Below are 12,890 nucleotides of genomic sequence, written 5' to 3'. Positions count from 1 at the left end.
GTGTGGTTGTTGGCTTACTATTATGTACGTATAGTTATAAGTCGATGTTCGATATTTTTTTTTTGCGCGCACACGATACAACAAGGTCAAGGTTAAATTGCTACTTGTATGTAGTGTGTGGTTATTAACTCGTTGGCTTACTGTTATGTACGTATAGTTCCAAGTCGATGCTCGATTCGATGTTTTTTTGCGCGCACACGATACAACAAGGTCAAGGTTAAATTGCTACTTGTATGTAGTGTGTGGTTATTAACTCGTTGGCTTACTGTTATGACTTCTAATGCTCATACAGTGTTATAGGCATCTCCAATCAAGTGTACGCCTACTATTAGTAGATAACATTATTTAATCGCATTGCAACTCCTCCTTAAATATTTTGTTAGGTAATTCATGAAGCCAGTTTGTTCCTCATTAACAATACCGTTATACCTTGTACGTTGACTTATTTACTTATAATTATATTATACATAAAAATTTTCGAATATACGTTTGATAGTAAATCAGTTAAATTGTAATGCATTCAATAGGTAATATTATTCTCCGTATATCTTTATAATTATCCGCTAAAAATAGATATACAAATTAAACAATAAGCATCAGATTAAACCACGAATGTAAATAGTAGTAGGCCTATAGTAGGAAGTTTTGTCCATTAGTATAATTGTTATAGATTTCATAGTATGTTTTATAGAATACATGTTCGTGACAAGTTTGATACTATCGTATCATGTATTATGTTTGGTTGGATATTGGTGTTACGGTATTATTCTATGTTACAATTTGTTTATCGCTCTAAAATAAAGAAATATTCTTTTATTAGTTGTTCTTGCTCTAGCTCTTGTATTATTATCTTGTGGTTATAGTTTTGTAAAAACTACTGCAATAACTGAACGACGAGTATAGCATTGATCTTGTAGTATCGTGTACACCGAGCATCGACTTGGAGCTATAATACGTACATAATACTAATAATATAGTAAGCCCAACTGCACTTCAAGCAGCAATGATATATGACCTTGTAGTATCGTGTACGCGCCCAAAACATCGAATCGAGCATCGACTTGGAACTATACGTACATAACAGTAAGCCAACGAGTTAATAACCACACACTACATACAAGTAGCAATTTAACCTTGACCTTGTTGTATCGTGTGCGCGCAAAAAAAAAATATCGAACATCGACTTATAACTATACGTACATAATAGTAAGCCAACAACCACACAGTAGAAGCAACAATGATATAACATGGCCTTGACCTTGAAGTATCGTGCACGCGCGCAGCAAATAACAAATATCGTCTTGAACTATTACGTTCATTAAACAAACGAGTTAACGTGCAAATATCGCGCGCACGAGCAGCAAATGATAATAATCCAACGTGTTAACGACGACCCTAACAGACGTATCGTGAACAAACAACTCAATACAATCATGATATAATGTTTGTCTGAATCTAGCATTAAATTTGATCTGATTTTTTTACATTTGTGGGCGAAAAAGTCACTCTTGTTTTTACATTTGTGGGCGTTATCACATTTGTGGGCGATGATCGTTTTCACATTTGTGGGCGCTGTTTTCACATTTGTGGTTGATGCGTTTTCACATTTGTGGTTGTTTTCACATTTGTGGGTGATGCGTTTTCACATTTGTGGTTGTTTTCACATTTGTGGGTGATGCGTTTTCACATTTGTGGTTGTTTTCACATTTGTGGGCGTTTTCACATTTGTGGGTTCAACATCCCCTCTTATCTCCTGATAATCCCAATATTTTGAGTCATCTCCAGATAAACTTGACATTTTTTCCAATTTCTTCTGGATACAGCAAACAACTGGATAATGTATACATTTATTATTCAGGCTAAATTTTACACCCCATTTTCATAATAAATAAGAAATAAAAAGAAATCAGAAAAATATTCTGTATTTCTCATACTTACGTTTACGTTGTGAAAAAGATAAAAATGATGGTTTGCGGCTTGTTTTCTTCTTTGTTTTTTCTAATTCGAGTGGCGTCTTCACTACTTCTCTACTTGAGTTAGTCTCTTTGGTATTTCCTGAATATGCCAACTTCAGAAGTCTTTCTTGCATTGACTCTGGCAGTCCACCAATGCTTAAAGATCTCCGACACCTGCCAAGTATGGGAGAGCTACCGACAGAGGAAGGAGGTGTGTTCCCTGGTGACAACAGTGGAAGCGTGGGCGTATGAGACCTGGAAGAGCAGTCACTGGGCTCATAGTTTAAATCAAAATCAGGGGAATCATCATAATAATACTTATTACCGAACAAATTATCATGCCGTGGTTGAAACTCATGCTGTGGTGGTGGTTGCATATACGGAGTACTATTATACTGCGGTGTTGGAAATTCATCAGTAGGTAATCCGGAAATATGATTTCGTGAATTTAAGTCATCATAAAACGATATTCTCTCTTGCATTGGATTTCTTTCACGTAGCTTAGCCATTTTAGAATCATCAAATTCACTTTGATTATTAACTTGATTCACATATGGAAGCTTTCGCTTCTTTTCCTGTGCCATCTCCGATTCTTTATACTGGTCTGTCTCCAGGTTGTAATCTCTGCCATCTCTTTCACCATTGTACTGCTGTGGATGTCCTTCGTATTCCTTCCACCAGTTGTTTATCCTCATTTGTCCCGTTTGTCTGGTTATGTCTGGTGTCTGTCTGTTGATGTGTTCTTGGTAGCTTGGCAGATACTTTTGGAAGTGTCCATCTTTGGTGGTGTATTGTGGATTCAAATTCTAGTAAACAAAAAAAAAGTTATATTAAAAACTAAAAAATAGGAGTGTGTAGCCAAGAATTTTTGTTTTACATCCGAGTATGCATATTTGATAGACTCCCCCCCACCCCCCTAATGGCACATTTACAAGAATTACTTCTACAACAATTCTCATTCTGTGAGAAATATTTCAGTTCTGGAGGTTTAATAATTTTTGGTGTTTTGCATTAGGTTCAACTCAAATTAAAGTAAAACTTTATTTACCTCTGACTGTAGGGAACTAGATATACATATATTAAATACAACAAAATATAAGAAATACAAAATGTATTTTAAATTATGTACTACAATAGAGAGTATACATACAAAATACATTTTGAATGACTAGTACAATTTGTGATTCACTACATAAACTACCTGTGAGGTCTGGTAGTGTGATGTTGTGTTCTGATGAGGTTTATACCAAGATGGATACTGTCCCTGATTTGGTTCACTGTAAATAGGATACGCTGAGTTTAATCTGTTGGCGAAAAATCATTATTATTATTATTAATAAAATCAATATTAAAGGACAACTTTGTAATATGGTGGCGCTAGACCCCAATTTGCATACACACCTGAGTGGTGGCGTGCTAGGTATTACTGTATATAAAGGACGTGTTGTTTTGCCATTAAACACTTGTACTTATCGTAACTTACATGGTTGTCTCTCTGTCTCATTTCTTTCGTTTAACACCAGACTTTACATGGTGTCAGAAGCGGGATTACGTATCTTTACTTTTTTTTAAAACATAACCAGTGAAGACAAAACGCAACAATTAATAGCCGTTTCTGTGCATGCTAGGCCGAAATAAACACAACACAGCCAGCATACCACCACGGTAGTACAGCCGGTATTGTATATATCTCGTGTCAACAATGACTGAACACGTTCCACGTTTTGATTGGAGCTCGCCAAATGCGGCAGATTCGTTTAAGTTATTTCAACAACGTGTTGAATTATATTTCCAAGTCAAAGGTACAGACGCAGATCGACAAGTCCCTTTGATACTTCTTGCCGTAGGCGAAGAAGGTCTTCGCAGATATAATACATGGACATTAACGGAAGAGCAGCGAAAGGAGCCAGCTACTATTTTCAAGAAATTTCTTGAGCAATTAGAACCTTCAGAAAACTTTCGTATTTGTCGATTGAAGCTAAGGAAATACACACAAAAACAAGGGGAGTCGTTGGATGAGTTTATTAACCGATGCAAATTGCTTGCTCTGAAATGTGATTTTAACGATAGTGAATTGAATGAGCGATTGATAGAGCAGATAATTGCTAGTACTCCCATACCGGAATTACAGAAAGATCTAATGAACAAACCAAAAGGATTTAATGTTCAAGACGCGCTCAAACTTGGTCGGAGTTACGAAGCCTCCGCCGCCCATATAAGTGAACTACAATCTATGCATGGGCAAGGACAAATCGCTAACGTTTCATCACTATTCTACCAACAACAAAAATGTAGGAATTGTGGCACAGATCACCGTTTAGACCGTCAGGACTGTCCTGCTCGTGATGACGTATGTAGAGCATGTGGTAAGAATGGCCATTGGGCTAAGTTTTGTCTAACCAGTAAATTTAAAGATCATCGTAGTCGACCAAAATATAGAACTAATTATGCTCAAAACCACCAACGTTACCGACGGGGTCAATCCCCAAGACAACGGGGTAGATACCAACGCAACCGCCCTTATGGATATGATAGAAATGTACATTATTTGGAACAGTCTGAACAGACGCATACTGATGATAACGATACTGATTGCATGAATACGCAATTTGAATCATTTTCTTTCTCCTCTATACAAGTATCCAGTTTCTGTTTCCAAGACGGACCGAAACCCCGAGACGAAGCTTTCGCAAATCTCAAAGTAAAACTTGACGGCAGACCAGGCACGCATAACTTACAATTAAAAGTTGATACTGGCGCACAAGCAAACACGCTCCCACTTAGAACATACCGTCACATGTTCCCGTACAATTTGAATACAAAAGGCTACCCACAACCAAATGCATTGGAAGCCACGCAGAACGTTTTGACGGCTTACAACGATACAAAAATAAAATGTTTTGGTACAACAAGAATACATTGCTGTTACGAGAACTCTACATGGTTGAGTACCACATTTTTTGTTGTTGATGTTCCAGGCCCAGCTGTAATCGGTCTTCCAACATGCGAACAACTCCGCATTGTAACACTGCACTGTAATATCAACAACACACCAACCAAATACAATCCCGTAGTTAATAACATCGAAGAACTTATTAAACTTTACCCTGACCAGTTTGATCGTATTGGTGAATTCAAAACGATACACAAGCTTGTTGTTGATCCTAACGTTCCCAGTCGAATGAATGCACCGAGACGTACACCTATTGCTTTAAAGGAAATGATAAAGGCTGAACTTTCAAAGATGGAGCAGTTAAATATCATAAAGCCAATTGAAGAGCCAACAGAGTGGGTAAGCTCACTAACGTATGTGACAAAAACAGATGGTAGCATTCGTGTTTGTTTGGACCCTAAATATTTAAACATGGCACTTGTCCGTCCGCAACACAGAATTCCGACACTTGAAGAAATAAATCATAGATTCGCCAACGCAAAGTTTTTTTCCAAACTCGATGCCAAAGCTGGTTATTGGTCAGTAAAGTTAGATCACGACAGCCAGAAACTTACCACTTTCCAAACACCCTTTGGACGCTATTGCTTCCAGCGTTTGCCTTTCGGATTGTCTGTGAGCCAGGATATATTTCAGCTTGAGATGGATCGAATCATTGGAAAATGCAAAGGTGTTTGTGGAATTGCAGACGACATAGCAGTATTTGGTTCCACTGAACAAGAACATGATGCTAACCTGATTAACTTCATGAAAGTTGCAGAACAAACCGGCCTCGTTTTAAACTCGACCAAATGTCACATCAAACAAGATAATATAACATTCTTTGGTAACGTTTATACCAATAAGGGAATTAAACCAGACCCCAAGAAAGTTCAAGACTTAAGAGCTATGCCTGAGCCTACAAACAAAACAGAACTTCAACAATTTCTTGGAACTATGACTTACCTCTCGTGTTTCATTAAAGACTTCAGCACGAAAACAACAGTGTTGAGAGATCTACTTAAGAAGGACGTTGAGTTCCTTTGGGAAACACATCATGCAAAAGCATTTGAAGCTTTAAAACGCGAAGTTTCCGAAACAACGTTACTACAATATTATGATGTAAACAAACCTGTCATCCTTCAATGCGACGCAAGCATACGTGGATTAGGGGCCACACTGTTACAATATGATTGTAACGATCAACTCAAACCAATTACTTATGCAAGTAAAAGCCTTACAGACACTGAACAACGTTATGCATGTATCGAGCGAGAACTATTATCCATTGTATTTGGAGTACAACGATTTCACACCTTTTTATTTGGACGAAGTTTCCACGTTATTACGGATCATAAGCCATTGATAATGATAACAAATAAACCACTAACATCTGCACCTCCTAGATTACAACGGATGCTGATCAAATTACAAGGATATAATTTTACTATTGAACATTTACCAGGAGTCAAAAATCAACTTGCCGATGGCTTATCACGTTTGCCTAATATGAATAATAATCAAATCATTGATTTGGATGTGCGTGTTGATCTTGTTCGTTTCTCCACAGAAAAAGTAACTCAACTTCAACAACAAACCACCGAAGACCCAATCCTAAACCAACTTAAAGGCATCATCACCAATGGTTGGCCGGAAAACATCAAACAGTTACCGACAGATATGCGACCATATTGGAGTTACAGAGACGAGATGTCAACCGACAACGGCCTTGTGCTTAAAGCTCAACGCATCGTAATACCCTCAACTATGCAACGTGATATACTGCTACAATTACATACCGCCCACCTTGGTCAAGAAAAAACAAAACTACTTGCTAAGGACACTGTATTTTGGCCGAACATCAATAAAGACATTGACCAATTAGTTCAATCATGCTCTATATGTCAACAGCACCAACCATCACAAATGTCCGAGCCTCTCCTGCAACATGACATACCAACTAAACCATGGAGCGTACTTGGAGCTGATTTGTTTACGTTCGACGATCATCAATGGCTAATTATATCGGACTATTACTCGAAGTATCCGATCATTCGCAAACTACCTGAATCTAGTCCAAGCAGAGTCGTCATCGATGTTTTCAAGCAAGTATTCGGCGAACATGGCGTTCCATCTAAAGTTGTAAGCGATAATGGCCCGCATTTTTCCAGTTTCGTGTTCAAAGAATTTGCTAAAGCCTGGAGTTTCGATCATACAACTTCTTCACCCAGACGACCCCAAGGTAATGGGTACATCGAACGTCAAATACGGACGGTAAAATCAATATTAAAGAAAGCTAAACAATCGTCAACCGATTATGAACTTGCACTTCTTCATTGGAGATCTACACCAGTTAGTCAATCTCTTCCCAGTCCAGCTCAATTATTAATGGGAAGAAAATTGAAATGCAGTCTACCAACAAAGATAAGCCTAACCAACACCAATGACTCTGACAAAATATACGACGAATTGAAGAAAAGGCAAGAAGTTCAAAAGCATTATTATGACTTGCATGCTCGTACAAATGAACTAACCCCATTAATTCCAGGTCAACAGGTCAGAATCCAGAACCAGAGTTCTAAATGCTGGGATCCTGCCACTATACATCGGATAGCTGACGAACCAAGATCATTCTTCGTACAGAGTCCTAATGGTAAAATCACCAGACGAAATCGACAACACATCCGAGAAATACCAGTCAGTACGCCTGTACTACAAGAAACAACCGTACCTAACAAACCTCTCAACCCAGACCCACAGGATAAACCAGATGTGAGCAGAACTGAGATCGAACCAGAACAACCTATAATTCGTACAAGGTCCGGACGGGAAGTGAAAATCCCTGATCGATATAAACCATGATACGAACTACGAATACCTCAAAATTGTAACGATATTGCGAACATTTATAACTTAATTTTTTTTTTTTTTTTGACTGTATGATATTTTGCTAGTATGTTGTTTCAAGTTTGCTGTGAAGGGGATGTTGTTATATATTCTAAATGTTTATATTCTAAAAAATCTAAAAAAAAAACTTTCTATTTTTGTCGATAAGGGGGATGTAATATGGTGGCGCTAGACCCCAATTTGCATACACACCTGAGTGGTGGCGTGCTAGGTATTACTGTATATAAAGGACGTGTTGTTTTGCCATTAAACACTTGTACTTATCGTAACTTACATGGTTGTCTCTCTGTCTCATTTCTTTCGTTTAACACCAGACTTTACAAACTTCACCAATAAACCATATTTTGACAACGTATTGCAATATTTACGATTTCGCCGCATGCTCACCATATCGCCATAAATTCTGTGACAAGTGTACTTAGCAAAATCTACCTCATGAGTTTTCACTGTTGTTAACATACAAGAGATAGGTACCCCCCTTTTCAAATTTGACCCGCATTGGTCTTAAATTTGCCACAATTTTTAGCCTGTTATTTTGAACAGACAAACGAAACAATAAAAAAAAACATTTATATTTTTTACGCGTGTTTACTAGAAATGTTCGCGTTTTGCAAGACTTGTCTATTGCTGTAAATATAATATATATAATATAAGGTTAACAAAATGTTAAAATATAAAACACTGCATATTACAAACATAAGATAATTTTAAAATGTTGGTATAAGACCTTTTTTTAAACGTACCTTTCCTGTTCATTATTGCTACTAAAATATCCTGGTAAATTGTTTTCATGCCTGTTTTGTCCCATGTGTTGAGTTGGGGGCGATTTGAAAGTGGGGTCTGGTCTCTGAGTTGGCGTTTCTTCTCTAGGTGATATCTTGGGCCGATCAAGCAACGCTTGAGCTCTTGGGCCTTCCAGTTTTTCCTCAGCATGTGACGGCTGTAAAATGTTAAGATTTAAACAATTATTACATAAATAAACCCTTATTAAGGGGACACTTTATTGGTTTCTGAATTTGTCCCCTTAATGGGGGTTCTATTGATTAATTAATATATAAATCTTTTTTTTCCTCTTCTCCCCAAATTTCATGTACAGACCACCCTATAGTAATTAAACTCACTATGTATCCTGAAACATATCGATCCCAGTCAGTTGGCGCTTTGAACTTATTTGGGTTATCTAACATATCATTGATTTTGTTCTCGTCATCCATATTGTTATTTTCATCTTCATCATCCACGTAACCATAGTTATATCTTGCTTGTGGCGGAGGCGGTTGAATCAATTCACCGTCATCAAAGTTTTCCTGTAATAAGTGAAATAAAAAATTATGAAAAATCACTGAAAAAAATATTATGACTTTATTTTAATTAGTTTATTCGGGTATATAAAACAAAGTCTAAACGTCATTTCTCATACAAATAGGTTTCGTAACACCTTTTATCCAGCTGCCATTCGGGCACTAAATTCTTCAGTCAGTATACCTTACGAGAGTGATTGACCCCATGCCACTAACAATTCCCATTGCGCTATAGCAATAATAAATACCTGATAATGAATGCTGCCCCCTGGAGCTGGACTATCTAACAAGTTTTTTAGTCTATCCTCCACAGTCATTGATAACTCCTCCCTCACTTGAAGCCTTGATTTCTGCAAGAAAAAATAAATATTAAGAATTATGAATAGAAACAAAATCACAAAGCCAACAATGACAATCAACAATGTTTTTATCTATATCCTGACATTTTACATATGATTTTTAATTGCAGGTGCCTTTTTCCAAACCTTTTTATTCTTTTTCATTTACAAACAACTCTCAGATTGAGGGGTATGTAAATGAGTAGACTGTACTAAAAAATTGAAATATATATATATAATATTGCTAGATAAAAACTAATTCACTACTACCTCATGACACAAGCCATTGCTTCTAGTGCGGGACGCAGTTATTGTCAAATAACTGAATAAATGTATATATAATATTAATATCAATTTGTTGGCACTTTTAAAAAAGAAAATAACTTTAAACAATACCATTATCCTCTCACAAGTAAAATATTCAATGACATCATTAAATCAAATTGTTTGTTATGCATTATAAATTCCCCTTTCTTCCCACCCTCATTAAATACACTATTTAGATTGGTACAAAAATGTTACACAAGTTCCATATTTTCACACTATTTGTTACTTTGTAACAATTTTTCCAGCTGAACAACCAAAGGAACACAACTATTTGAGTGTAAGGAAAGTCCTAATGATGCGGATAATCCCAATCAAAGTATGTATTTTGTTACAGAGTTCAAATTCCTGATTTTTTTAATAGGAGAAAAAAACAATGCTACTTAAGTGCATTGTTAGCTTATTATATACACTTGAAGAAACAACTTTTTTTACGATAATTTCTTGTGGTTAAAATGAATTTAAAGATATATTGTCCCCCTGAAAATAATTTGTTTAGTTGGATATGCCATTTTAATGTCACATAATAATTATTCACTTTGACCAAAAATTGCAACGGAAAAAAATGTTTTAACCTGAAAAATCTGTAATTTAACCGAAAAATAGTCAGATTGACTGAAAGTCAATGGGTTTATATGTAACCGTTTATTTGGTCCGTTATATTTTTCAGGTTTTTTTTCCTATGAAAGTGATTAACTTCATTAAAACTGTGAAATGGCCTATTCAAAAGTATTTTTACATCTTGAATTAATTTATAAAAACAATTAAACAATCAAAAATATAGTTTTCTAAACTTATAATTTACAACTAAACAAGAGTCATTCACAATTGTATTTTGATAATATAGTAATTTTAACTCACTGAAAAGTTTCTAGCGTTTGACCAAGCTGATACCGGTTTCTTCCGCGGTTCTGGTCTAACTGCATATCTATTGCTTTTTTCCAGAGTGAGTTGGTCTCTTCTAACGTGAACTCCTTGCTGAGACACGCCACGAGAATCTAGCTGTGTTGTTGACTACAAATATAAGAAAATTAATTAATTCAGAGTTGTTATAGAAGTACATAAAAAAATAATTTATGCCTGGAGTTACAACAGACAAGGTAATAGACATTTTATTTATGCTCTACCACGGATACAATGCCCTGTCAAGACATAAAGGTAAAGGTAAAGGTATTCATATTTGTCCTCAAGCTTAACTGGAAACTGAGGAAATTCGGATTAGGCCCTCCACGGACCCACGGCAGCCAGCAGTGCAGCGCCTACCAGATCAGCACACCGGGAGACGATCCCCTACTTTTTTTGAATAGTGTACCAAGTTCTTTAACGTGCACTGTTAAGTACACGGGACCAACGGCTTTACATCCCATCCGAAGGATGAGGCAATGAGAGTAAAGCATCTTGCCTAAGGATGCAATTAGTATGGTACACATAACCTCGAACCCATGCCTATCACATGCTAGTCCAATATTACCATTACACCATCACTCTCCAGTATATACAGCACCCGCCGCGATTTCTAGACGGTCTCCCATCCACAACGCAACCAGGCCCAACATTGCTTAACTTCGGTGATCTGACGAGAACCGGTGTTTCAAGTAGGGTGAGGGCAGTGACAATTGTTAAAAAATTCTACTATTAGAACATTGATTCTCCCATTTTATTGAAAATGTTATAAATATATGAGTCTACATATGCTTAATTATGGATTTATAAATTATAAAATACTGTATGTATTTGTAATAGCTTTCGACTGGTACCTGAAAATAAACAATTGTTAATAAAAAATTAAAATCACTGACCATTAGGTTATCAATTCGTTGCATTACAATTGGTTTGTTTTCTTCTTGACCTCTAGGGGTCATGCTACCAGGCAAGACAGGTTCGGACACAATGTTCATAGTAACAGGACAGCTTTGATTTCCTCTCATTTCGTAGGACTCGTTTGAACGATACGTAGCTAAAAGTGAGAAAACAAACATATTTATTTTGAAATATCCTCATCAAATTGATAGCAAATATACAATTTTTGATCAGTGCTATTTAGGTAAATTTCTAGGCTAAGCTAAAACGTGTTTTCTTCAGTATCTGTCCAGTAACCCCTTTACCCCTCCTCTTCCAACCTCTCCCACACCCTGTAACAATCATGGCTACAGGTTTGGTATTCTATTGCTTATCTAGTACTTACCAATAGATTCAGGTCTTTTAAGGCTATTCAAAGAATTGAAAGACTGAAAACAAAAGAATTCAAATAATTAAAAGCAGGAAACGCATATCACAATGAACATGGAATTATATACACATTACATAAGCATTGCCATTATATAACCAATAACTTCCTGCAACTTAATTAATATCATTAAAATGTGTAATTAAAACTGACAGCTTGTGTCTTTTGGCAAGAAGTGAACAAAGCTAAAATGTACGGGAAGTGAATCACAGACAGTGAAATGAACCCAAAATAAAACAACTATTTATATTTTTAATGAAAACCATCCTAATAAAGGCTATTGTTAATTGTGTATGGGTAATTAATGATTTAAATAGTTGAAATTAAATTATGTCATAAGTAGATATAAACCCTTAAATGCTGAAATACAAAATAGGGTGTGATATTTAAATATTTTTAGAAAAAATTTTAATTCAATAAGGTATATATTGTAGCCTAATACCCTTTGACACTACAAGGTAAAAAGTTGTGTTCGGATGATTTTTTTTTCATTCAATTTCAGTAATCAGGAATGACACTGGTTACCCAATACCTAGTAATGGCCTACGTATTATACCAACAAGTTTTATTTTACATATAGAAAAAAACCTGTTAGTGGCGGTAATTATCGATGTTGGTTTCGGTTGAATAAAATAAAAGAAACTTTTTTTTTTTCTAAAATTTAAACAAAAGCATGAATAACAACCAACTGGGAAAGTGTGACTGTTAATATTACGAACATGGGTATGTCCGGGCTTAATTTGCCGTTGATGCAACCTGGGTAATTTTTATGCTATTTACACTAGCCTACAATTATGTATTTCAGCGACTCGGGTTATACAATTCCAAATCTCCACATATTTGCCAGTATTGTAAAAGGGATACAAGATAGAAAATGTTAATAAAATTAATTTATCAATATTAACATAT

General features: G+C 36.0%; 1 protein-coding gene across 2 annotated transcripts in view; it reads right to left on the bottom strand.

Annotated features, from left to right (window-relative positions):
• Window positions 1-12,890, bottom strand: part of LOC140061173 (uncharacterized) — a 42,160-nt gene that overhangs the window by 4,409 nt on the left and 24,861 nt on the right. For both annotated transcript variants that reach the window (XM_072107655.1, XM_072107656.1), the window contains exons 6-13: window positions 11,940-11,982; window positions 11,554-11,711; window positions 10,616-10,768; window positions 9,341-9,442; window positions 8,913-9,098; window positions 8,535-8,731; window positions 3,157-3,259; window positions 1,939-2,761 (exon numbers count right to left, since the gene is read on the bottom strand). In XM_072107655.1, the coding sequence (XP_071963756.1) occupies window positions 1,939-2,761; window positions 3,157-3,259; window positions 8,535-8,731; window positions 8,913-9,098; window positions 9,341-9,442; window positions 10,616-10,768; window positions 11,554-11,711; window positions 11,940-11,982 (1,765 nt within the window). The remainder of the gene's footprint in view (window positions 1-1,938; window positions 2,762-3,156; window positions 3,260-8,534; window positions 8,732-8,912; window positions 9,099-9,340; window positions 9,443-10,615; window positions 10,769-11,553; window positions 11,712-11,939; window positions 11,983-12,890) is intronic.

This window comes from Antedon mediterranea, chromosome 10 (assembly GCF_964355755.1).
Source record: "Antedon mediterranea chromosome 10, ecAntMedi1.1, whole genome shotgun sequence".
NCBI classification, from domain to species: domain Eukaryota; kingdom Metazoa; phylum Echinodermata; class Crinoidea; order Comatulida; family Antedonidae; genus Antedon; species Antedon mediterranea.
Note: the sequence above shows the minus strand (reverse complement) of the source record. Positions and strands in the feature narration are given on the sequence as shown.